The sequence below is a fragment of the Clupea harengus genome, chromosome 24, assembly GCF_900700415.2.
Source record: "Clupea harengus chromosome 24, Ch_v2.0.2, whole genome shotgun sequence".
NCBI lineage: Eukaryota > Metazoa > Chordata > Actinopteri > Clupeiformes > Clupeidae > Clupea > Clupea harengus.
Window position 1 is genome coordinate 2,627,107 of NC_045175.1, and position 27,745 is coordinate 2,654,851.

Here is a 27,745-nt window from a genome sequence, read left to right on the forward strand (position 1 = left end):
CGATTTTACCTAAAAAAATTACAGCAACAAAATCAAACTTTAATGCAACTTGAACTTTTGCGAACCATTTCTTCTTGGTGATTTTATGCCATTCTGAGAGATTCATGATGGCAGCAACCCAGAGAAATTAAGTATGCCCTTAGCGTCTAAAAATCGACCTTAATCTACCTAAATCTACCTCAACCTCACACTAATACTCAAACTGGAATTTATATTAAGAAAAGCCACACTAAAATCTGTCATGTACTAGCTGGGCTTTGATCTTTGGTACGTATCAGTCGCTTTGAAGGATACTAAGTGCCAAGCTCAAGGGCCAAGTCTTATATTCCGGATGTTTTAGCAAATGTCCATTTTAATCTTTTCACTAGGTGTATAGTATTTTGCTATCTTATAATTATGGATTACAGGGGTCTGTGAAGTTGTAACCTTCTGTAATTCACACCTTGATCTTCACATCACGTCCAATCATACCATGTGGGCACTATAATCAATCCACACAAATATTCTACGCAGGCCAAATGAAGGCCCACAAATGCACAGCCCATGAAATTGTAAAAAAAAATGAGTTGTGTTGTTGTGTACTACCACTAGCCTACATCGTCTTTCCTCAGTACCTTATTTCCTCCTTTCCTGCTCAGTCTCCTTCCCCCTGTTGTTTCGTGTGAACTTGGGGTTTCCAGTCTCGCACAAGCGGTGATTTATGTCGTGCTCTGACACTCGACATTTAGATCAAAGATAAGCACCTGCGCTCATCAGCCACTATGAGGCTAACCGTCCGTGGGTTTTCGATGGTGACGTGCCTGCTGTGGAACCTCTGGCATTTGAACGCATACCTGCACATCATCACATCTTGCTCACGCCAAAACACGAGGCGAGCAGGATAATGACAGTGGCAATGACATGTTGTGCCACAAGTGAGCTGCTTTAGTCAGAGCCCAGAGAGCCGAGCGTCCAGATCCAGAGTTTGTTTTTTGTTTGTTTATCCTGCCTTCATGAAATTCGTCAAACTCTCATATAAGACCTCGTATAGCGTTGCATATGCCCATACGGACATATTATGTGTGATTCAACCCAGAGGAATGAAGGATGCCTTTAGCCTCTAAAGATCGACCTTAATCTACCTAAATCTACCTCAACCTCAGACTAATACTACATTATTGCATTAATATTCACAGCCATATAAAACTTATACAGGCTAACGTGAAAAGTGAAACAGATGTGCAGAGATCTGATAAGATACATAAAGCATAACGAAGCATTATTATCCCCCTGCCATAAAGCCTCCACACCCAAACTAATCCACATGACTGATGGCACTCTCTGATTACACACAACCCGATGGGATATAATAGCCTTCCTGGGCTCTTAGCATGACGGTCCCCATCAGCTGGCATGGACACAATGGCACCTCTCCAGTATTACCTGAGTCCTCAGCTCCTCCATGATCTTCTCCTGGGCGCTCCAGTCGCGGGACGGCGGGATATTCTTCTTGCCCCAGTCCAGGATCCGCTGCTCCAGCTCCCGGTTGGTCGCCTCCAGCTGCGCTACGTGCTCCAGGAAGCTCCGCAGGCGCTCGTTGAGGCCCCCGAGGGGCCCCTCTGGCTCCTCGGACGGCTCCATGAAGCCCCTGCGCGACATCGGCGTGGTTAAAAACACGAAACACTCACTCACACGCAGAGAAAATGCACACAAACACACACACGCGTATGCATACACCTTTTTTTCAAAGGGCCAGGCGAGGCAGGCGGTGTGCAGGCTTTAGCGGCCGCACCTAGTTGTAGAATCACACACACACACACACACACACACACACACACACACACACACACACACACATCAGCATTGTTGACTTGGTTAATGTTTACTCGGCAAATGCAACACCACTCTTACCTGGTCTGTGTGTGACTGGCCTACTGTCGACGTGGCCTCCTGCTCCACTTCTGTAGTCAGCCCAGCAGGAGAGACAGAGAGAGAGAGAGAGAGAGCAGCTGGGGTTCCCCAACGCCGCACCAGCCAAACCACCAGGGCAGTGGCTTCACCCAGGCTCACCGGGGGTCCCCACAACAGCCTGGCTGGACCATGAAGGAGTTTTGGTGCTGTTTTTGCGTTTCGTCACCCCTTAGCCCTCCCCCAACCCCCTATCCACGGTCGTCCTTCTCCTCGTGCTTGAGCGCCAGTGGATCGCCTGTGAACAGAGACTGAAAGTGAACGTGACTGTGTGTGGATTTGTGTGTGTGTGTGTGTGTGTGTGTGTGTGTGTGTGTGTGTGTGTTTGTGTGTGGGTGCTAGCATCCAGGCTACACATAGTAGGCCTTGCCTCACCACCTATGAAAACATGAGGAGGGAGGGGTGGGCAGAGGGGGGGGGCACGAGGGGGGTTTGGTGATGTAGAGGGGCTTGCTGACCACCCTGCTTACATCACGAGGGCTGGGGGGTTTCTTTGTACTCTCTGATCCGGGATTACAGCAGCCACCGCGGCCAAAACACCAGTCACACAAGACTCACCAAATGTGTGTGTGTATGTGTGTGAGTGCCAAAACTCACCAAATGTGTGTGTGTGTATGTGTGTGAGTGCCAAAACACACCAAATGTTCCTCTCCCACTATCCGCCCACCACCCCCTTCATTCTCTGTCAATATGTATCCTTGTTGGGTGTTATGATAGCCATGGATGTGCCTGTTTGGAAAGGGCTAGATGCTACAGTTGAGTGAACACTCCACATGATTGGCAGGCAAAAGTAAACACCAGTGTGTTGATGAATGTTAAACAGGCAGGTTTGAAGTACTACATTATGCCACCTTGAGTGATCCTGTGATCCCACGCCCTTAGATATGCTATTTTGACCATAATGGCTGTCACATAGACAGAAACCGCCACCTCCTGCAGAGTGCGAGTGCTTGGTCGCGTATATCTGATCATATTAGACATCGTGATTGGACTATCGCACATTTTCACCACGAGAAAACGTTAGGCCCATCTTGGCAGAGTTCTGAGTCGTCGATTTGTTAAGTATTACGAATCAAAGTCTCTAGAACTGAGAGGTACTGTAGCTGTTGTACACTACCTTGTAGTCAGATATTTGTCCAATCAAGTCAGTCCAATCAAGTGCATTCACAATAATTGGCTGAAAAGCAACTGTGCATATCTCACAAAGCTGCATTAGCTGGACAAGACACATACATCCTCCCCATTCTCCTCAAAGTTATATTACACATGTATGTGTAGGTGTTGCCAGGATACCCCTCTCTATATAAAGTTCGAACACACACGCACGCACACACACACGCACACGCACACACACACACACACGCACACGCACGCGCACACGCACACACCACACACACACACACACACAACACTGCACTCTTTTGAACTCAGTTTTCTCATACAATACTCAAGACAATTAAGCATAAGCATAAGCGGGCTGCCAGCAATGAGGTATTACAGCTCAGGGCCCTTTCTTGTGAACAAAGCTCAGTCTGGCTTCTCAGGCAGCCGCGGGTATTTAAATAACAAACCCTCTCATGTCTCCGCATGTGCTGCTGTGCTGCATAGCTGCAGGAGTCACATGTTTAAGGGCATGTTCACACGACGCACGGCGGTATGTTCTGGAAAAGACCCCGGAGTAATGAAGAGACCCAACATGGTCTAGAGGGGGTCTGAGTTGGCATTCCTGAAAGGGATTATCGGAGATAATTCCTTTGGATAACATTGCAAAGGGACAATTTTTAATGATTGCTATTTAGGTCTGATTTTCAAACATATATGTGTATGCATGTGTACGTGCAACAAGTGATGTATGCACATATGCACAGCTTCCTAATTCCGTATTCACAATAATATCTAATGTGATTCAACATTACTCAGTCTCTTTTCAACATAAGGCTACCGACGCTAATATGCTGATGGACGACAGATAGTTATTAGCTAGCTATTTAACAAGTGTTGTGTCTTGGGGATCTCAATTATCTTTGCTGGTGATTTCTATCAGCTGGAGACGTAGTAAACCCTAAAGTAAAGTCCATATTCCAAGAGTCAGAGATAACAGGTGCAACACAGCTAGACATTTTCACCTAGATGAAGTTAAGTGGTTCAACCAACAAAAGCAATGTTAATAGTCATCCTTAGCACTTTTGTAACATCAGATGTTCCTACAAGCAACACATTTTCATTTTACAGCACACAAAATGACACAAACGCACACACACGCACACAAACACACACACACACACACACACACACGCACACACACATACACAGAGTTTTGGATATCATTTTGCACATTATGTTTAAAGAAAATGTGTTTGCATAGTACATGTTTGTGTACCTGTTCACTTTCTGAGTCATTGCCCTGTCCTGACCAGAGAGTAGGCATGTATTCTCTAGCAGTGTTTATTGAAGATTTGTTGACTGTCACTTAATGTTTTATTCTTCCTGGTACACACACTGTGTGTAAATAAAATCACACACACACACACACACACACACACACACACATACACACACACACACACACACACACAAGTTTATTTGAGGTCAACACAAGATAGTGAAGGGTGGAGTAAGGAATGCCTCTAAGATGTCACAGCACACACTCAGCATACATGTCTGAAAACTCAATACACTGCATAAATATGGGACATCTATGTCCAGGAAAGAGTCAATCAGACAGATAAAAGTTTAGATGTGTTTCCACAAACACCTTCATGCCTTCATGCAGCATTGACAAAAAGCATAGGCGACAGGCAGATATATTCTCCACTACGTTCCAAAAGGAAACCAATCAATCTTGGTTGCGTTGTTAATTGCATAACACTTTAGGTATTGCCAACGCCAACTTTGTTGAAGTGCTGCACAGTGCTGCCCGCCTGGGCATGTCTTCTCCTTGAGAGAAAAAGAAACAGAACAGTGGAAAAGTCGGCAGAACCGCTCCTCTTACCAACACAGGGGGCCACCCACGCCCTCTATCTGTCTGTTCGCGATCTTCCTCTCTTCCTCTCTTACGGGTGCGACGGCCGGGTCTGGTTCACTGCTGGGTTTCCAGTTTGGCAGTTGGGCGTTGGTTGGCAAGTCGCGTTATCTGTGGTCAATGGCCTCCGATAATCTGATTTCAACCAGGTTACACACTCCACCTAGATGTTGTCGTCTTGTCTCTCCCCGCTCCTGTCAGTGTTCTCCTGCCATGCCGTGTGATCACACGAATGCGAACCGACCAGTTCCTCTTGAACAGGGGCCATTACAGGCTGCCTACACCGCCTGATCTCATTATGACAGACACACTTCTTGCAGATGAAAGCAATCATTTCGGGGGAAACCTGTTGGAACAAGTAGATGGTTGCCCCCTTCCCTCCTTGACCTCAGGCCAAAGAGTCATGAGGTAAACACAGCATTCTATATTCACCTCAAAGCACCTCAAAAAAAAAATTGGGTAATTTGTGAGTGACAAACCCCAAAGGCAGAGACTGTTTTCTGCAGAGGTTTTCATACAGAACGTAAATGTGTTAATGGTCTGAGAGGGGAACAGTGATGGGGGAGTAGGGTTTAGCAAAGGATTTCTACAAAGGGGATTAGAGGAAATGACCTTTAAGAGGGAGGGCAAGATCACAACACAACCATTTTAAGTCCCAGGACGCAAACACCACATACCTTCACACAGATCTCTCATTCCTATTAGCTACTGTGTGTAATAGGTTTTTGTCAACAAGTCTGTTGCACCTGTCTGTGACTGATGGAAAAAATGCAAAATATTTGGAAAGCATGCTACACTTACTGCCGACTACCTTGATGTGAGAACAACAGCATTTGGGCTATATTGGACTTGAGACAACATCCTTTAGATTTGATGGATGGCTGGAAACCTGACAGTTGATGGAATGCACAGGTACATTCTTCAGGGTGTTCTCACAGTGGAGATGGAGCTGGTAATAGTTATCTCACGTGTTACACAAGAGAACAGAAAGCATGATTGTGGGTTAGTCACCATGTTGGCAGACACTTAAATACACAGAGTTAAACATGTCATCTAAATGTTGACTTGCTCGAATTATCTTTTTGTTATTGCATTAAAGCATACATTGAAAATGTGTTCAAATGTTTTTATGAAACTGAACACTGAATCAGTGAACACTCGAATATCATGGGTTTGAGATTGACTAAAGTTCCGACTGAGCTAGAGACCAAGCAGAAGGGTTTTATTCCTTTTATTCCTTTTATCATGATTTTAGTAATCCTAGAAGCCTATCGGAACATCAGGTTCTGATACGATGTTGGTCTTTTTTTTTTTCTTTCTTTTTACTCCATGTATTGCTCTTGCTGCTTGCTTTTATTGATTTTATGTAAAGCACTTTGAACTGCAACTCTTGTACGAAATGTGCTATATAAATAAAGTCTTTCTAAAGACGGCTGGTAGCGGAGTGATGGATGGGGCAGGATGAAGCAGCTGCGGTAAGCACATCACCAAGCATTGTTTACAAATAACTCCGCTCCACCATGTACGGCAAACTAAAATAAAAAATAAAAGCACCCGATCAAAATAGAGGCAATTTCTACTCGTGCCTGCATCAATTCAAACAATAGTTAATTGAATCATCAGGTAGTTGTTTCATTAATGACTTGCACTGAGAGGCAATGTATTGGTATGTGCATGCTTCAAATGTGGGGCCAGGTCTTAAATCAGGTCTTTAGCGTGGCCGGGGGATGGGGGGTGTGGGGTATGCAGAGGAAAACACAGGCCTTGGGCCTTGAGTCTGTAGAGTGATTGGGGAATTTCAGGGAGTGTTAAGGGCTTTACGCAGGTGCCCAATTAACTCTCTGTCTGTATTGTGTTTGATGTGACACCACTCTAGGTGACACCAGGCCTTAATCCAACCAATTAACTCTCTCTGTATTGTGTTTGATGTGACACCACTCTAGGTGACACCAGGCCTTAATCCAACCAACCCCCAGGGTACCAAGACAGTGACCTAATCACATGGTTTACTTGAAGCCTTAAAGCTGACACACCATTTACACAACGCATTAAGGCTGAGTACAAGTAATTTGTTATCTGCTGAGGATTAACATGTGTACAGTTTTATCATAGCTCACATACTACAATCATATGCGTATAACATGCACAGTTTATCATATAACCCGTAAATGTATACATAGCTGTATGATAATTACTGTATGTCTTATTGTGTATCCTGACAGATACTTTTAATGTCACTGATTTGTCATAACATTACATGAGATCTAAATGTATTTCTTTCTTATTAGATCAGGCTGTTTCTTGCACCTGCGTGTGGTGGTGAGAACATAATGTGAATAGTTTTCTTTTTTTTTTTTTGGAAATGAGACTGATTGTGCCAAGGCAAACACACACACACACACACACACACACACACACACACACACACACACACACACATCCAAGGCAGTCCTCTTTTGCTGGATGTGTCTGATTTTTTACTCCGATCCTTAAATCTGGATTATTGTCAAGACACTTTCAGTGAGGATGAGTGCCTTCACTTTCACATATGCGCACAAACCTGTGCAGGTACACACACACACACACACACACACACACACACACACGCACGCACACACACGCGCGCGCGCGCACTCACACACACACACACACACACACACACACACACACACACACACACACACACACACACACACACACACGCAATCACACATATGCACACACACACCCCCTGCCCTATCTCAAGAACAATACGCACCTGCACACGCAGACCAGCAGTGAGTGCACTAACCGTGCAACCGCTTTTCACCATGGGAGACGTCTCCCGCCCAGCTTTTACAATAATTATAATCTTCCGATGATAAGCATCTCATCAGTCTACACGATAAACATAGCAGAAATGCCATGGGCAGGTAGCCCTGTTAATGCCTACGGTTTGCAGTGTCAGTTACTACCAGTCATACCAGTTATACCTAGGCACAGCTCGGTAATTACCGTGTGTGTCAAACCAACAGAGGAGAACAGGCAGAACCTTTGAACCCGAACGAAATTGTGACTCCCAAGACTACCAATGAAGAGCGAGAGCAAATAATTACCAGTAATTACCTTTCCACACCCAAATAATGATTTTCTTCCCAATAAGATTAGTCTCCCATGCACTACGCCAAGGTGGTGTCACACTGTTTCGCAATGAACACATAAAGTGTAATTTTGAACACACACGCACTCTCTCTCTCGCTCTCTCTGTCTCTCTCTCTCTCTCTCGGTCTCTCTGTCTCTCTCTCTCTCTCTCTCTCTCTCGCTCTCTCTGTCTCCCTCTCTGTCTCTCTCTCTCTCTCTCTCTCTCTCTCAGTTACTATGGTGTTTTACAGTGACACTTCCAGGGAAAGGCACCCCATATCTATTGGACAGTACCCCCCCGCCCCCCTCGGTGGTAGGGGTGTTGTACACCCAATGTCTCAGTCTTCCCCTGACTTTCCTGTAGGGCACTGAGTTGATATCTGACCACATAGGTTGGGAATTATTGAATTTTTTTAAAACTTAAAAGTAGACTAAAATTCCACTTTCATGAAAGTGTTCCAACATATCATACAGTAAGTGTCGAAGACGTAGGTGTAACATAAATACAATTCTAGGGCAATACATTCAGTGTTAATCAATGTCTATCACACACATAAGACAGAAATGGGGGTATCATTAAAGGCTATAAAAAGATATGAAAAATAAGAAAAAGTAAGGAAAAAGCAATTAGACTTCTTTCATCTTCCACAACACCAGGGATTAAATAGATGGCCTCCAGCATGAGATGTGCCCATCAGTCAATGAAACCATTTACACATAGTGGGGTTAAGGGAAACAAGGATGGGCCAGTACGGCATGAGCCAACATGTGGCAAGTCTGGGCAATGGTGTTTTGCCAAGGCAGCCTGGGTGGAGGGACCATGAGCCATGCCATTCATGTTGGGGTGCCTCTCCCTAGCAGGGCTTTGATTGGACACAGAGGAGATGACTAGAAGCGCGCCGGTCAGTTTATGAAGCAAACATCAAAGACAATTTAAGTGACCGCATTGAGAAGCCTTAATATGTCAATTGATGAGGTTGCTTTTGGAAAGAAGCTTGGCTATGTTAGTTGTTGGCTGACATGAGCTCCTAAAGCTTCCCTAAAGCCATGTTACACTTTTATTGGTATTTGCCAAAATGTAGGTTTTCTCAAACTTCTCACAACACAAAATTGTAAGCCAGCACCAGCAACCAATGATTCCTCTTCTTGCTTTTTCTAAGATAATGAAAACCCAACGATTTGGATTATACACTAAAGAAAAAGATCCCCTTAAATCATACACACTGCTCCTTTAAAGATTATCGCTGTTAAAGCACACAGATCCATGGGCACACGGCACATTGCTCAGTTTAGAGTTGGGTTGAAGGGATCGTTACAGTTGATAAACAACAGGACGGAGAGAGACTGCACTAAATTACAGCTTCTTGTTGTGATTTGAAGGATGAACTGGAAGATGATGCTGTGTCACTGACACTGTGTCTAAAGTGGTGAAAGTCTGGGAGCCACACTTCCAAGGGAGTGCACATGTAAGGCCAAAGAGACTAAAGGTAAGAATCTAAAGGTGACCTCTAAAGGTCACGAACGGTACTGTTCACTGAATTCAGGAAGAGACTGGCGACGTGACGGGAGGGGTGACCCAAGGAAGGTTTTTCATTGGACGGGAGTTCAGCGTGAGCTGATTGTGTGTGGTGTGCAAGCTGCATGCCTCACATTGTGTTCTGGTTTTAGGACTGGCTGTTGTCTTGTGAGACCAGAAAAGTATAAGCAGGTGCAGACACTATAGAATGAAAATGAGAAAGTATGAACAGGAAAGGGAAACTGCATCGCTTCACTGTGAACACTTTGCGTATCAGGTCTTTGTGTTATTGCTTCACTGTGAACACTATGCGTATCAGGTCTTTGTTTTATTGCTTCCCTGTGAACACTATGCATATCAGGTCTTTGTGTTATTGCTTCACTGTGAACACTATGCATATCAGGTCTTTGTGTTATTGCTTCCCTGTGAACACTATGCATATCAGGTCTTTGTTTTATTGCTTCCCTGTGAACACTGCATGTCAGGTCTTTGTTTCATTCCCATGGAGGAAATGTAAAGAATGTAAAGAAACGCAATAAAAGGCGTCAACATCAAAACACTCAATGGTCCAGTTTACTAAGAGACATATATTTGCATCATGCCTGCAGGATCACATACATATTTTAAGTAAATTCTTTTTTTTAGGTCAAAAACTGCACTCGAATATGACCCACTCACACTACTGCTCAGATATAAATGACTTATGACCAATTGGGACCGATTCATGTTTAGGTTAAGGAACCAGTTCAGTCATAGCTGTCACACAACAATGTAAATGAGGAAGCAGACACAAGTCTCTGTGGACAGATATATCTGCGATTCATATAAATACCAGTGAAAACCGAGACTATGTTGTCGTTAAAGATGATCTGTGTGAAAAAGAAAATGGTTTTAATCAAGATCGTAAAAACATACAAATCCTATAATCTGGCGTCATGTGTGATGGCCCCACATCTTCCAAAGAATTTCACAGCTGATGGATTTTGGCAATTTCCTGATTCTTAACAGCCTTTTCAGACCCCACCACACCCTCCTCTCCAAACTATATATATGTCACATATTGCACCTTACACGTACACCATCACCGGCTGCCCTCTGCATCACTGACACCCCTGCAAGACGGACTAGCTGCCGACTGCTTTCATAATGAGTGTCAAAACCTTTCCAGCGGAATTCCGCTTCCAAAGCCTCTTACTACCAAGAGGGTACCAGGTTGAGTGTCTACGGTGGCGCTGGAGGAAGCGGGGTGCGGGTCTCGACAGGCTATGCTGCCGGGACCCAGAGGTCCTTCGACCTCAGCACCGTGCTCAAATCGGACCTCGGCGTGGGCCTCTACTTCGACGAGAAGGCCACCATGCACAACCTGAACGACCGCCTGGCCAGCTACCTGGAGAAGGTGAGGTCTCTGGAGAAGGCCAACGCCAACCTGGAGATCAAGATCAAGGAGTGGCTTGGCAGAGGATTATGGTGTCACACGACTTCAGCCAGCATCAGGTCGTCATCGCAAGGCTGTTCAGAAAGGTGTGAAGCTTGTTTTTATATCTTTGTCAAAGAAAGGTTTACTGCGCTAAGCCAACAACTTAGAGTTGGCCAATAAACTAACATTAACTAGTGCTTCTTCAAAGAGGGATGTTCCTCTGTCAGCAAGACGTTCAAAAAAAGTTATTTCAGGTATAGAGACAGTTATGAATGAGCCACAATGAGTTACTATATCGAGTCACTATTGGCATTATCACACGAGTAAGGATGTGAGAATATAGAAGTCTCGTACGTCCATGTATAGGTAGTTGCCCTGCATTATTAGTTCTTTTTACAACAGAAGTGAACCTGGCAAGCAAAATCTATCTGTAGTAAGTATTCGCTCATGTGATAATATCTACCTTCCGTGTTTCAGATCAGCACTTCCAAACAGGAAAATGTCAGGATTTCTTTAGACATTGAAAATGCCAGACTGGCTGCTGATGACTACAAACTGAAGTGAGTATGTCTGTTGTGAAATCCTACTGCTTGTCAAGATGATGTTGGACAAGAGACACTGGTGTTTCTATGTTAAGTAGAGTGACAAATCTGGATTACATGAAACTAACAAATTCATTCATATGACTGATCAAGGCTTGTGTCATTTTTACTACTGAGAAAGTAGTGTCCAACAAGTAGATTACTAGTAGATAGACCACTGTGAAAAGTTGTTGTGTCAGGTCGTAATTATCTCATTGAAAGGTTCATTGCGTGTGCATTATTCTCTCTCTCACTCCACTTGTGTCTGTGTGTGTGTGTGTGTGTGTGTGTGTGTGTGTGTCTGTGTGTGTGTGTCTGTGTCTGTGTTTAAATTGGGATTGGGAACAGGTATGAGTGTGAACGCTCCATGCACCAGGGAGTAATGGCTGATAATGCCAACCTCAAGGGGGCTCTGGACCAGCTGACTTTAACACGCTCCGACCTGGAGATGCGGCTCGAAGGCCAGAAAGAAGAAATGGCTTATCTGAAGAAGGACCACCAGGAGGTAATACTGCTACAGAAGGCTCTGAAAAAGGGAGAGGATCATTCTTCCTTCGAAAAAATAATTTCGCGCAATGCTATAAAAATATCCAACAAGGATAGCCAGAAGTGTATTTAGAGACATATGACTCATATGAGGTCTGTGCAAATCACAGAAAATATAAAAAATGAGAAAAACGAGCATTGAAATAAGGATGTCTCATTCTGTTTACTATACGCAGCCATAGAAACAGTACTAGGTACTATGACAGACACAGGTTACTCAACCAAATCAATTGTATTTGCTTAAGGAAGCAGCGTTTTTTTTTTTACCCACCATAGGAGATGGCTGTGCTGAGGGCTGAAGTGATGAGATGTGAACACACAGTTGAGGTGGATTCAGGATACCAGGAGGACCTGGGACGGGTTCTAGAGGAGATGCGTTCTCAATATGAGGTCGCCATCGTGAAGAACACTCGCGAAATAGAGTTGTGGTACAAAAATAAGGTGAGAGCATAGCGTTTCTTTCAGACCAGTTTGCCCGTACACACACACACACACACACACACACACACACACACACACACACACACACACACACACACACACACACACACATAAACAATCCTTTCTGCATGAGAAAGTACGTGATTTTCGCTTGATTATTGCTTTGGGGGCAACCAGTGGGGGCAACCTCGTATTGCATAAATTATGTCAACCTCTGACCTTTCCTCCTGTGTTCCTTTAGATGACAGAGATCATCTCGTGTGGTATCAACTTTGACGCTGAGCTCGGCAGACTGCGCATTCTGCTCAGCGATCTAAGGAGGACACTGCAGAAACTGGAGATTGAGCTGCAGTCTCAGACCAGGCTGGTGAGACCCCTCTCAGTGACACCCCCTCTCCGACATCAGTGACCCACACTGCTCCTCTCTGACACTCTTTCTCGGAGCAACACAACTAGTCTATTCTATTGTTCTACTATTTCTCACACAAACTATTTTTTTTTTTAAATACAAATATCAAAATCCAAGGAAAGACAATGGGCCTCATTCTCGAACATTTTCTGAAGTTTCTTCTGAAATGTTTCTTACGGACTTCGGAAAAACAACGTAAGAAAAACACCTCTGCCAAATTCATGAACGCTTGAAAATGTGTTCCTACGCAGCAGAAGTGTTCTGAGCTGTGCTCCCCCGGAAGAGTTTTCTTAAACTGAAAGCACGTTCTCGTGCACCTGGATTTGCATACATACACACCCCGCCAGCACCGTCGAGTAAACGCAGATCTAACTTCAACGGTGCAGAGGTGGAGGTACTGTTGCAGGATGTAGATGTGTCCATTGTATTCCACTATAGCTAGTGCTTATTTATTTATTCACTTACATTTGCAGTGTTCATGTACATTTACATTTAGTCATTTAGCAGACGCTTTTGTCCAAAGCGACGTACACGGGAGATAACAGTCAAGCTACGAGCAATAGAGACCTAGTGTAACAATAAATACTACTTTACATAAGAAATAGAAAAGAAAAAAGAAGTGCAGGAATGTAACTGCTGTAAGTGCAAGTTAAGCACTAGTCGAAGTGCCAGTTAGGAAGGGAGGTGCTCTCTGAAGAGTTGGGTCTTCAAAAGCTTCTAAAAGGTAGAGAGGGACGCCCCTGCTCTGGTAGTGCTAGGCAGTTTGTTCGACCAAAGTGGAACTACAAATGAGAATAGTCTGGATTGCCGTAGGCCTACTTGCACAGACGGCAGTGTCAAACGACGCTCACTAGACGAGCGCAGCATCCTGGTGTAGTCCTTTTATTTATTTTATGACATCACAATGCCTCGTAGAATCATGACTATAAATGTGAAACGTAATTGTTAATGATACAAATATTCTCATATTTATTATTATTATAATTATTTAAATCCGACGATGTCTGTAGAGTTGATGTGGACGCAATCACCAACGATTTCTCACAAATTCATTGACACTTCTAACACGGAGAGTTTTCTTAAATGTGATTCCTCAAAAAACCACAAGATGGCCTACGGGCGATCTTGTGGTTTTTTAAGGAATCGCATTTGAGAAAACTCTGGCCGATTTACGACTGCTATTTCGCGTTCGGAAAGACTTCTGAAGTTCAGAACAAATCCCAGATGAGAAAACTTTCATGAATGCCAAATGTTTTCCTAAATCCAGTTCAGAAGAAATTCCTTGTTAAATTCTTCTCAACTGCGTTCGAGAATGAGGCCCAATGATTCCAGAAGGCCTTGTGGGGGGGAAAAAACAACAAATGCAGCTTCATTCAGCAATAGCGACTGGCTATACAAGTGTATACATGTATTTGGCGTTTAGAGTTTTTGACAACTCTATGCACTCCACTCCACACACCTCTATGCACTCCACTCCACTCCACTCCACTCCACTCCACTCCGCACACCTCTTTGCCTTTATTCTATATATCCATCTATTTTTCATTGGCTTTCTAACTAACAAATGTCTAGGAGGTTTATCTGTCTGTGTCAGCACAGCCAGTGGTTATTTGAGAGGTTTTCCCGCCAAACTGTATCTTTCAGTTACAGCTACGAGCCCATGTGACCTCATTAACTAGGCGTTCATCTGGCTAAGGCAGCTATTTTGTTCATAGCAGACATAGCAGAATACCTAAGTGCATCAATGCCTTGAAAAACAATTAAGAACATCAAGGCTAAGACTAGGTGAGTTAACCTCCTAAAAGAAGCGCTCCTAACTTTTGTTTTGCTAGGAGAATGAAGCCATAGGGCAAAACAAACAAACAAATAAAAAACAGAAAAATAAGAGGAAGCTCCAGAGTCTGTTCTGTGACTGATCAATGCCACCAATGCCCCTTTTTCAAGAGCTGCTGCTGTTGAAATGATCAGTGTTGGTTGGTGGTGGCATTGACCAATCACGGAAGAGCTTCCCCTGGGAGTGTCCCTCTCCAGCAGTTAGTGCAAGGTGCTGGAGGCGTTGCCCGGTCACGGAGGCCATGCCAGTGCCAGTGACCAGTCACTAGTCTCCGTAGTGGGTACTTACCAGTATAAAGGTGCCAGTGCTCCACAGGGATGACCAGTTTTGAACTACAAGCCCCTCTCAGTTTTGTGTTTGTGTAGAATCTGCACCTTAGGACCCCCCGGTTCTGGTTTTTGTATGCTGTCTCAGCTTTTCAGGGCTGCACGTTTTTGTTTTCACCGTTTTCGTTTAGTTTTAGTTTTGTGTTTTGCAGGGATTACACCTAGAATAGACATTTAAATATACTTTATATGCCTACAATCTGGCTTGTTGATCGCCGTGGCTAACACAAATGATATTGCCTACACAGAAAGCATCCCTCGAAGCTTCACTGAGAGACACACAGTCCCGCTACAGCTTCGAACTGACCCAGTTTCCAGTCCATCATCGGTGTCCTGGAGGTGGACATAGGCCAGGTGCGCACCGACATTGACAGGCAGAGCAATGAGTACAAGATGCTGCTGGACATCAAGATCAGGCTGGAGATGGAGATTGCAGAGTACAGGAGGCTGCTGGACGGAGACATGCAGTAAGTTGTATTTATTCATAATTAAAATGTGTATGAATGTGCATTTTATGTTGCATGGTTGCACTTCGCTGTTAGCATTGCGTTCACCCATTACGTCACTGGAAGAGTGTGGTACTAACAAGGAGGTGAAGAGGTACCTCAGCTTTTCCAGTCTATCAGTTACTTCAAGGACTGCTTAATGCAATGGCCAGCTTTTTTGGACATTATTTATGTTATAAATGAAGACATTGTTATGAGTACAGAAATAGGCTTCATAGTATTCATACAGTGTGTTGTCTTTTTCAGGCAAGTAACTAAAGTTATTGAAGTCGTTAAACGTAAGTACTCTCTCCAATGTTAAATTCAGCACCTCCTTTATCCATGATCAAACTCGTGGTCCATATTAAAGATGACAATCCATAAATATTCTATGTGCATAAATGGCCTCTGTGTTCATTTTCCTCTTCCTATAAACTTTCTATTTCCACCTCCTGTCATAGAGAAACAGATGACCAAGAGAACTAGAGTCATCGAGGAGGTCCTTGTGGATGGAAAGGTGATCTCCCGTGAGGAGGACGTGGAGGAGGAGAAGATAATAAACTAGTAGAGATGACTTTGGACCCCTGGTCACATGGCTAGGACAGGAGAAGTGACCAGAGCAGCCACAAACTACAACATTCTTCCACGGGCAATAACGTAGACATTTTTTACATGAAGGTTATCTTGTCTTTTCTGAAGGGGTTGTAATGAAGAACAATAAAAGGTTGTGGTTGCTGCTTACACTACTGGCTGTGTGTGCATGTGTGTGTGTGTGTCTACAAAGAGGCTTGATGCTTGATGTAAGGCTCTCTAAACTAGCACTAGCCTGCCTTCCCACCCTCTATTCAGTGCTCCTAAAGCAACGTTGTGTATTCGTTGCAATAGTTTATTGCAATAATTTATTGCCTGGTTGTTAATTTCCCATTTACAAAGCATGAATTTGACAAAAAACATTGGATTGTAATTATGTAATGTTGTGAAAGTGTTAATATAAGACTCTAAAGTAGTTATAGATAGGGAACCTTAAACCACAAAGCAATACACTTTTTAATTAAGTTTTCTACAAATGCAATGATTTATGCAGTCACTGTACATCTGATACAAAAAATGTAACCTTATCTCTGATTTGATGGAGCATCTAATCAGATCATAAGACATCATTTCATAAAAGCAAATAATATCATTGCAAAATGACAATAGACATTACTCATCTATAAATCACTGTCACTGTACGAACCTTTGGCAATAAGTCCCATCCTTAGAGATTTGAAAAGTAATACTGCTGATGTGTTGTATGTGTAGAGGTGGCCAGGATACGCCTTACCTGTGTTGTCATGGCATGCATTCTCTCCACAAAGGTTTGCATACAAGCTGTTGCTTTTCTGCCCAAAGGTCTCTGGGGAGACAGTTTGAAAGATTTTTAATTGCTTTATGAAGCAGGCTGTAAGCAGTGTGATGCATTAGCTCGGGGCTCTGGTTATCAACACACCTCAATCTGTCTTCTCAAAACTCACACTCATTCACTTACACTAGCTCAGCTCCCCCATTCCAGCCGTACAACACAACTACACGGATCATGAGATGAAGCACATAACTCATGTATTTGAACTTTGAACTTTGAAAGAGTTAAAAACTTGTGACACAGAGTCATTAGTGTCAATAGGGCTTGCATGAGTCGCCACACGAAAAGGAATTTCACGAGAGCAGTCCTGTATGATGTGTCCAGTCCAAGTGAGATACTATAATAAAATTTCTATGAGGCACAGACATAGCATGGATTATATATCATAGTATGGATTATATATTATAGTGTGAATTATATATATTCTGAAGCCTGGATTTCTTCAATGTCCTTCATTCACTCGAGTTTCATAACAGACATATACTCTAAGTACCAAGGTATTGATTATATATATATATATATATAATACAGTATATATATATATACACACACACACACACACACACACAAATATATAAATATATATATATATATACACGCAAGCTTATATAAATGTATATTTTCATTGTTGCACATGAGAATGAACAGAATCCCACTGGGCATCTACAGGCATATATGAGTGTCTGCTGGTCATACTGAATTAATATACATACATATATGGCCATATGACATACATTTAATAAGAGATACTGTTCATGTCATATATGGCCATGTTACAAACATTTAATAAGAGATACTGTTGATATCATATATGGCCATATTACATACATTTAATAAGAGATACTGTTGATATCATATATGGCCATATTACATACATTTAATAAGAGATAGTGTTGATGTCATACAAGTTAAAAGTCTTTTATTGTCAGATGCACAGAATGAAATTCTTAGGACAAGGCACCGCACAGCAATCTACCATAAAATAACATAACATAGTATAACATAACATGACATACACTCTGTACAAGTACTCTGAACATAATTTACACGTGTTAAACATATAATAACCTATACATATATTATAACATGTAATAACCTTACTAAATATACAATACAGTATGCTAAACATATAATAACCTATACATATAATACTAACATATAACATATAATACACATATAATAAACTATGCTAACCTATTAAACCTGTACTAACCTACAGACAAATCCTGTGTGGGAGTTACAGGTAGTGCAATATTCCTGATACAGTATTACTGCTAGTGCAAACAGTCAGTTGAAAGTGACAGTGTATGTAAGTGTAGTGCAAACAGTAATTTGAAGTGACAGTGAATGTAATGTGACGAGTGCAAAAGTGGTGATTGTGTATCAATTTGTCCATTTAGCAGCCTGATGGCCCTCGGGAAGAAACTGTTCTCCAGTCTGCGGGTACGAGACTGGATGCTACGGTACCGCCTGCCAGAAGGCACAGGGGTAAAAAGTCTGAAGGCTGGATGGTAGCAGTCCTTTAAGATCCTGCCAGCTTTCCTGAGACATCGTGTGTGGTAGGTGTCCTGCAGGGCTGGGAGCTCCCTGCCGATGATGAACTCAGCAGACCTGACCACACCTTGCGGTCCTTGGCTGTGCAGCTCCCATACCACACTGTGATGCAACCAGTCAGGATGCTCTCTATTGTGCATCTGTAGAAATTGGTGAGGATGACTGGGTCCATGTCAAACTTCTTCAGTCCCCTCAGGTAGAACAGGCGCTTCCGGGCCGCTTTGACCACCTTGTCCGTGTGAGCAGACCAGGTAAGATCATTGCTGATGTTCACCCCGAGGAACCTGAAGCAGCTGACCTTTTCCACTACGGAACCGTTGATGTACAGGGGTGCGTGCTCCTCCTCCTGCCGTCTCCTATAGTCCACAATCATCTCCTTTGTCTTGCTGATGTTGAGAGAGAGGTTATTATCCTGACACCATTTTAAGTCTGTTTCTTTTTAGGTCAAAAACTACATACAGCACCTTTAGGGAGCAAAAACTGCACTCAAATATGACCTCCACTCACATTACTGCTCAGATATAAATGACTTATGACCAATTGGGACCGATTCATGTCTAGGTTAAGGAACCAGTTCAGTCATAGCTGTCACACAACAATGTAAATGAGGAAGCAGACACAAGTCTCTGTGGACAGATATATCTGCGATTCATATAAATACCAGTGAAAACCGAGACTATGTTGTCGTTAAAGATGATCTGTGTGAAAAAGAAAATGGTTTTAATCAAGATCGTAAAAACATACAAATCCTATAATCTGGCATCATGTGTGATGGCCCCACATCTTCCAAAGAATTTCACAGCTGATGGATTTTGGCAATTTCCTGATTCTTAGCAGCCTTATCAGACCCCACCACACCCTCCTCTCCAAACTATAAATATGTCACATATTGCACCTTACACGTACACCATCACCGGCTGCCCTCTGCATCACTGACACCCCTGCAAGACGACTAGCTGCCGACTGCTTCATAATGAGTGTCAAAACCTTCCAGCGGAATTCCGCTTCCAAAGCCTCTTACTACCAAGAGGGTACCAGGTTGAGTGTCTACGGTGGCGCTGGTGGAAGCGGGGTGCGGGTCTCGACAGGCTATGCTGCCGGGACCCAGAGGTCCTTCGACCTCAGCACCGTGCTCAAATCGGACCTCGGCGTGGGCCTCTACTTCGACGAGAAGGCCACCATGCACAACCTGAACGACCGCCTGGCCAGCTACCTGGAGAAGGTGAGGTCTCTGGAGAAGGCCAACGCCAACCTGGAGATCAAGATCAAGGAGTGGCTCGGGCAGAGGATTATGGTGTCACACGACTTCAGCCAGCATCAGGTCGTCATCGAAGGCCTGTTCAGAAAGGTGTGAAACTTGTTTTTATATCTTTGTCAAAGAAAGGTTTACTGCGCTAAGCCAACAACTTAGAGTTGGCCAATAAACTAACATTAACTAGTGCTTCTTCAAAGAGGGATGTTCCTCTGTCAGCAAGACGTTCAAAAAAAGTTATTTCAGGTATAGAGACAGTTATGCATGAGCCACAATGAGTTACTATATCGAGTCACTATTGGCATTATCACACGAGTAAGGATGTGAGAATATAGAAGTCTCGTACGTCCATGTATAGGTAGTTGCCCTGCATTATTAGTTCTTTTTACAGCAGAAGTGAACCTGGCAAGCAAAATCTATTTGTAGTAAGTATTCGCTCATGTGATAATGTCTACCTTCCGTGTCCCAGATCAGCACTTCCAAACAGGAAAATGTCAGGATTTCTTTAGACATTGAAAATGCCAGGCTGGCTGCTGATGACTACAAACTGAAGTGAGTATGTCTGTTGTGAAATCCTACTGCTTGTCAAGATTATGTTGGACAAGTGGTTGGACACTGGTGTTTCTATGTTAAGTAGAGTGACAAATCTGGATTACATGAAACTAACAAATTCATTCATATGACTGATCAAGGCTTGTGTCATTTTACTACTGAGAAAGTAGTGTCCAACAAGTAGATTACTAGTAGATAGACCACTGTGAAAAGTTGTGTCAGGTCGTAATTATCTCATTGAAAGGTTCATTGCGTGTGCATTATTCTCTCTCTCACTCCACTTGTGTCTGTGTGTGTGTGTGTGTCTGTGTGTGTGTGTCTGTGTCTGTGTTTAAATTGGGATTGGGAACAGGTATGAGTGTGAACGCTCCATGCACCAGGGAGTAATGGCTGATAATGCCAACCTCAAGGGGGCTCTGGACCAGCTGACTTTAACACGCTCCGACCTGGAGATGCGGCTCGAAGGCCAGAAAGAAGAAATGGCTTATCTGAAGAAGGACCATCTGGAGGTAATACTGCTACAGAAGGCTCTGAAAAAGGGAGAGGATCATTCTTCCTTCAAAAAAAAAATGTTGCGCAATGCTATAAAAATATCCAACAAGGATAGCCAGAAGTGTATTTAGTGACATATGACCCATCAAAGTGAGGTCTGTGCAAATCACAGAAAATATAAAAAATGAGAAAAACGAGCATTGAAATAAGGATTTCTCATTCTGTTTACTATACGCAGCCATAGAAACAGTACTAGGTACTATGACAGACACAGGTTACTCAACCAAATCAATTTTATTTGCTTAAGGAAGCAGCGTTTGACATGTTTTTTTTTTTACCCACCATAGGAGATGGCTGTGCTGAGGGCTGAAGTGATGAGATGTGAACACACAGTTGAGGTGGATTCAGGATACCAGGAGGACCTGGGACGGGTTCCAGAGGAGATGCGTTCTCAATATGAGGTCGCCATCGTGAAGAACACTCGCGAAATAGAGCTGTGGTACAAAAATAAGGTGAGAGCATAGCGTTTCTTTCAGACCAGTTTGCCCGTACACACACACACACACACACACACACACACACACACATAAACAATCCTTTCTGCATGAGAAAGTACGTGATTTTCGCTTGATTATTGCTTTGGGGGCAACCAGTGGGGGCAACCTCGTATTGCATAAATTACGTCAATCAACCTCTGACCTTTCCTCCTGTGTTCCTTTAGATGACAGAGATCATCTCGTGTGGTATCAACTTTGACGCTGAGCTCGGCAGACTGCGCATTCTGCTCAGCGATCTAAGGAGGACACTGCAGAAACTGGAGATTGAGCTGCAGTCTCAGACCAGGCTGGTGAGACCCCTCTCAGTGACACCCCCTCTCCGACATCAGTGACCCACACTGCTCCTCTCTGACACTCTTTCTCGGAGCAACACAACTAGTCTATTCTATTGTTCTACTATTTCTCACACAAACATTTTTTTTTTTTTTAAATACAAATATCAAAATCCAAGGAAAGACAATGGGCCTCATTCTCGAACATTTTCTGAAGTTTCTTCTGAAATGTTTCTTACGGACTTCGGAAAAACAACGTAAGAAAAACACCTCTGCCAAATTCATGAACGCTTGAAAATGTGTTCCTACGCAGCAGAAGTGTTCTGAGCTGTGCTCCCCCGGAAGAGTTTTCTTAAATTGAAAGCGCGTTCTCGTGCACCTGGATTTGCATACATACACACCCCGCCAGCTCCTTATAAGGGCACGCAACCGTAGTGAAGTGTGCAGTCGGAATCGACCGAATCTACACGAAAGCAACTCGTAAACGAGTCATGTCAAAGCGGAAAGCAGCACCGTCGAGTAAACGCAGATCTAACTTCAACGGTGCAGAGGTGGAGGTACTGTTGCAGGATGTAGATGTGTCCATTCTATTCCACTATAGCTAGTGCTTATTTATTTATTCACTTACATTTGCAGTGTTCATGTACATTTACATTTAGTCATTTAGCAGACGCTTTTGTCCAAAGCGACGTACACGGGAGATAACAGTCAAGCTACGAGCAATAGAGACCTAGTGTAACAATAAATATTACTTTACATAAGAAATAGAAAAGAAAAAAGAAGTGCAGGAATGTAACTGCTGTAAGTGCAAGTTAAGCACTAGTCGAAGTGCCAGTTAGGAAGGGAGGTGCTCTCTGAAGAGTTGGGTCTTCAAAAGCTTCTAAAAGGTAGAGAGGGACGCCCCTGCTCTGATAGTGCTAGGCAGTTTGTTCGACCAAAGTGGAACTACAAATGAGAATAGTCTGGATTGCCGTAGGCCTACTTGCACAGACGGCAGTGTCAAACGACGCTCACTAGACGAGCGCAGCATCCTGGTGTAGTCCTTTTATTTATTTTATGACATCACAATGCCTCGTAGAATCATGACTATAAATGTGAAACGTAATTGTTAATGATACAAATATTCTCATATTTATTATTATTATAATTATTTAAATCCGACGATGTCTGTAGAGTTGATGTGGACGCAATCACCAACGATTTCTCACAAATGCATTAACACTTCTAACTAGGGATGGGTATCGTTTGGTTTTTATCCGATACCGGTACATAACCGATACTTTTAAAACGATACCGGTGCCTAAACGGTGCCGGAACCGATACTTTTATAAAAAAATAAAAAAATGTTTACGATTGACGACATTTAAGAAAGGCTTTATTGCCAAATATATGAACTGTTTAAAGTAGATTATATATATATAAATAAATACAAAACACTTTAACTTAAATAATATATGAACTGTTAACAAAAGTTTAGACTATACTTAAATAAATACAAAACACACACACACACTCTGTACACACACTACAGCTTCAATACTTCAGCAATTCTTTTGTTCAATTCAATTTTTTTTCTTCAAATTGAACAATATATTAACTGTTTAAAGTATATTATAAATATAAATACATACAAAACACTTGGCTTCAAACTTTTTAACTTCAAACTATGAACATTATATTAACTGTAAACAACAGCTTCAAACTTCTTTTGCAAAAATATGAGCATATTTGCCTTTGGAGTCAAAAATGTATTATTTTGTTTGCATTTATTTCATGAAATTTCACCATTTTATGATTTGTTTATACTAGTGCTGTCAAACGATTAAAATATTTAATCGCGATTAATCACATTTATGTCATAGTTAACTCAAAATTAATCGCGATTAATCGCAAATTTGTATCTATTCTAAATGTCCTTTCCTTTATTTATTTTTTCCATCATTTTATTTTTATTTTAATGCCCTTATCAACATGGAAAAGTGGATTGGCTTGCTTTATGCAAATGTTTTATTTTATTGAAAACCAACATTGCCAAACAGGGCAGTACAAAATAAAATTATAAAGTGCACATTTCAGGTAAACAAGGACTCAGCCTATAGTGCAGTTAAACCATGGCTTAATATTTTCTTTTTTTCAAGTTTGCTGGGAACATAGCAGTCGGGCCTCTTATTTGAGAAACAATGTACCGTAACAGTTAGGTTACCAATAAAAGGTAAGCCTACTCTTTGCTTTCAGCCAGCTGCCTGTTGACATTTTCAGACAACAGTGAAGCTCGCTTCTTTTGCACAACACAACTTTTAAAAGTAAACTTTCCATTCAGAAGCTTTTTATCATCCATTTCGCCGTATCGCGCTCACCATTCACTCAACCCGTAACGTTAGCCTACTACACAGTTTGCGAGGCCAAAAAGAACATTAATCTAAAAAAAATAAAATAAATAAAATCATATAAAAAAAAAATTCGCGTTAATCTCGCGATAAAAAAATTTACGGCGTTAAAATGGGTTTGCGTTAACGCCGTTAATAACGCGTTAAACTGACAGCATTAGTTTATACCTATCTTTTCTAGCTTGTTTATAGTTAATCTTGTTACTTGAACACACTGAGTACGAGAAAATGTGTACTGCCCCTTTAAGAGACTACCGTAGGTTAAGTATAGCTGTCATCTCCGTTTATTTTTCAGTCTTCGGTTGCTGAACTGCCGTTGACTCTTTGCCTTCTCTCCACTCTTTTCACGCAATTGTTTTGTTGCATTTGCTGCACGTCGCGATGTTTGAATATTTTGGTGCGAAATACAGCCACACTTTTGACCGTTTACCTTTCGGTATTTTCTCTGTTAAAAGGTTGATGGCTAGTTCTGTTTGTGCTTGCTCTGTGAAATGCTGCATGCTCTTCACTGTCATAAGACTGTTGCTATGAAAACACCAATGAGCGTGAGCGACACAGGACAAAGTTTACATTGGGAGCTGGGGCAGTTTTACATGTGCCCCGCAGAATCTGCCTAGCAACCGTTTTCAATTGGCTCAGGCACCGAAATGAAGCACCGAAATCTGCGTTGCATTTCGGTCCGGGTAGGTACCGGTTGTATTGGAACCGGTTCCATATTGGTACCGGTTCTCGGTACCCAACCCTACTTCTAACACGGAGAGTTTTCTTAAATGTGATTCCTCAAAAAACCACAAGATGGCCTACGGGCGATCTTGTGGTTTTTTAAGGAATCGCATTTGAGAAAACTCTGGCCGATTTACGACTGCTATTTCGCGTTCGGAAAGACTTCTGAAGTTCAGAACAAATCCCAGATGAGAAAACATTCATGAATGCCAAATGTTTTCCTAAATCCAGTTCAGAAGAAATTCCTTCTTAAATTCTTCTCAACTGCGTTCGAGAATGAGGCCCAATGATTCCAGAAGGCCTTGTGGGGGGGAAAAAACAACAAATGCAGCTTCATTCAGCAATAGCGACTGGCTATACAAGTGTATACATGTATTTGGCGTTTAGAGTTTTTGACAACTCTATGCACTCCACTCCACACACCTCTATGCACTCCACTCCACTCCACTCCGCACACCTCTTTGCCTTTATTCTATATATCCATCTATTTTTCATTGGCTTTCTAACTAACAAATGTCTAGGAGGTTTATCTGTCTGTGTCAGCACAGCCAGTGGTTATTTGAGAGGTTTTCCCGCCAAACTGTATCTTTCAGTTACAGCTACGAGCCCTCATTAACCTCATTAACCCTCCTTACAGCTATGTGACCTCATTAACTAGGCGTTCATCTGGCTAAGGCAGCTATTTTGTTCATAGCAGACATAGCAGAATACCTAAGTGCATCAATGCCTTGAAAAACAATTAAGAACATCAAGGCTAAGACTAGGTGAGTTAACCTCCTAAAAGAAGCGCTCCTAACTTTTGTTTTGCTAGGAGAATGAAGCCATAGGGCAAAACAAACAAACAAATAAAAAACAGAAAAATAAGAGGAAGCTCCCGAGTCTGTTCTGTGACTGATCAATGCCACCAATGCCCCTTTTTCAAGAGCTGCTGCTGTTGAAATGATCAGTGTTGGTTGGTGGTGGCATTGACCAATCACGGAAGAGCTTCCCTGGGAGTGTCCCTCTCCAGCAGTTAGTGCAAGGTGCTGGAGGCGTTGCCCGGTCACGGAGGCCATGCCAGTGCCAGTGACCAGTCACTAGTCTCCGTAGTGGTACTTACCAGTATAAGGTGCCAGTGCTCACAGGGATGACCAGTTTGAACTACAAGCCCCTCTCAGTTTTTGTGTTTGTGTGTAGAATCTGCACCTTAGGACCCCCGGTTCTGGTTTTTGTATGCTGTCTCAGCTTTTCAGGGCTGCACGTTTTTGTTTTCACGTTTTCGTTTAGTTTAGTTTTTGTGTTTTGCAGGGATACACCTAGAATAGACATTTAAATATACTTTATATGCCTACAATCTGGCTTGTTGATCGCGTGGCTAACACAAATGATATTGCCTACACAGAAAGCATCCCTCGAAGCTTCACTGAGAGACACACAGTCCCGCTACAGCTTCGAACTGACCCAGTTTCAGTCCATCATCGGTGTCCTGGAGGTGGACATAGGCCAGGTGCGCACCGACATTGACAGGCAGAGCAATGAGTACAAGATGCTGCTGGACATCAAGATCAGGCTGGAGATGGAGATTGCAGAGTACAGGAGGTTTCTGGACGGAGACATGCAGTAAGTTGTATTTATTCATAATTAAAATGTGTATGAATGTGCATTTTATGTTGCATGGTTGCACTTCGCTGTTAGCATTGCGTTCACCCATTACGTCACTGGAAGAGTGTGGTACTAACAAGGAGGTGAAGAGCTACCTCAGCTTTTCCAGTCTATCAGTTACTTCAAGGACTGCTTAATGCAATGGCCAGCTTTTTTGGACATTATTTATGTTATAAATGAAGACATTGTTATGAGTAGAGAAATAGGCTTCATAGTATTCATACAGTGTGTTGTCTTTTTCAGGCAAGTAACTAAAGTTATTGAAGTCGTTAAACGTAAGTACTCTCTCCAATGTTAAATTCAGCACCTCCTTTATCCATGATCAAACTCGTGGTCCATATTAAAGATGACAATCCATAAATATTCTATGTGCATAAATGGCCTCTGTGTTCATTTTCCTCTTCCTATAAACTTTCTATTTCCACCTCCTGTCATAGAGAAACAGATGACCAAGAGAACTAGAGTCATCGAGGAGGTCCTTGTGGATGGAAAGGTGATCTCCCGTGAGGAGGACGTGGAGGAGGAGAAGATAATAAACTAGTAGAGATGACTTTGGACCCCTGGTCACATGGCTAGGACAGGAGAAGTGACCAGAGCAGCACAAACTACAACATTCTTCCACGGGCAATAACGTAGACATTTTTTACATGAAGGTTATCTTGTCTTTTCTGAAGGAGTTGTAATGAAGAACAATAAAAGGTTGTGGTTGCTGCTTACACTACTGGCTGTGTGTGCATGTGTGTGTGTGTGTCTACAAAGAGGCTTGATGCTTGATGTAAGGCTCTCTAAACTAGCACTAGCCTGCCTTCCCACCCTCTATTCAGTGCTCCTAAAGCAACGTTGTGTATTCGTTGCAATAGTTTATTGCAATAATTTATTGCCTGGTTGTTAATTTCCCATTTACAAAGCATGAATTTGACAAAAAACATTGGATTGTAATTATGTAATGTTATGAAAGTGTTAATATAAGACTCTAAAGTAGTTATAGATAGGGAACCTTAAACCACAAAGCAATACACTTTTTAATTAAGTTTTCTACAAATGCAATGATTTATGCAGTCACTGTACATCTGATACAAAAAATGTAACCTTATCTCTGATTTGATGGAGCATTACATTACTCATCTATAAATCACTGTCACTGTAAGAACCTTTGGCAATAAGTCCCATCCTTAGAGATTTGAAAAGTAATACTGCTGATGTGTTGTATGTGTAGAGGTGGCCAGGATACGCCTTACCTGTGTTGTCATGGCATGCATTCTCTCCACA

The 27,745-nt window shown here is 42.5% G+C and overlaps 2 protein-coding genes and 1 pseudogene across 3 annotated transcripts in view; 2 read left to right on the forward strand and 1 right to left on the reverse strand.

Moving 5' to 3' along the window:
- Positions 1–2,145, reverse strand: part of krt222 (keratin 222) — a 20,526-nt gene extending 18,381 nt beyond the window's left edge. Inside the window, exons 1-2 of one of the 2 annotated variants that reach the window (XM_031562286.2) lie at positions 1,891–2,145; positions 1,423–1,627 (exon numbers count right to left, since the gene is read on the reverse strand). In XM_031562286.2, the coding sequence (XP_031418146.1) occupies positions 1,423–1,620 (198 nt within the window). In that variant the 5' untranslated portion in view covers positions 1,621–1,627; positions 1,891–2,145. Of the gene's footprint in view, positions 1–1,422; positions 1,733–1,890 lie in introns of those variants that run through there. The other variant, XM_031562285.2, reaches the window with a different exon arrangement.
- A 6,685-nt stretch (positions 2,146–8,830) lies between these two features.
- On the forward strand, positions 8,831–16,209 carry LOC116218973 (annotated as a pseudogene).
- A 5,274-nt stretch (positions 16,210–21,483) lies between these two features.
- LOC105911225 (keratin, type I cytoskeletal 17-like) lies at positions 21,484–27,017 on the forward strand. The gene is made up of 4 exons (XM_031561739.2): positions 21,484–21,743; positions 26,217–26,434; positions 26,720–26,751; positions 26,914–27,017. The coding sequence occupies exons 1-4, from the start codon at positions 21,618–21,620 to the stop codon at positions 27,015–27,017; spliced, it is 480 nt and encodes a 159-aa protein (XP_031417599.2). The 5' UTR covers positions 21,484–21,617.
- Positions 27,018–27,745: the final 728 nt, after the last annotated feature.

Excerpts from the sequence above, each read along its gene's own strand:
- LOC105911225 (XM_031561739.2), top strand. The coding sequence starts at position 21,618 with ATGACAGAGATCATCTCGTGTGGTATCAACTTTGACGCTGAGCTCGGC. Across the intron at positions 26,435-26,719 it reads TTTCTGGACGGAGACATGCA|GCAAGTAACTAAAGTTATTG; the intron begins GTAAGTTGTATT and ends TGTCTTTTTCAG. Across the intron at positions 26,752-26,913 it reads AGTTATTGAAGTCGTTAAAC|AGAAACAGATGACCAAGAGA; the intron begins GTAAGTACTCTC and ends CTCCTGTCATAG.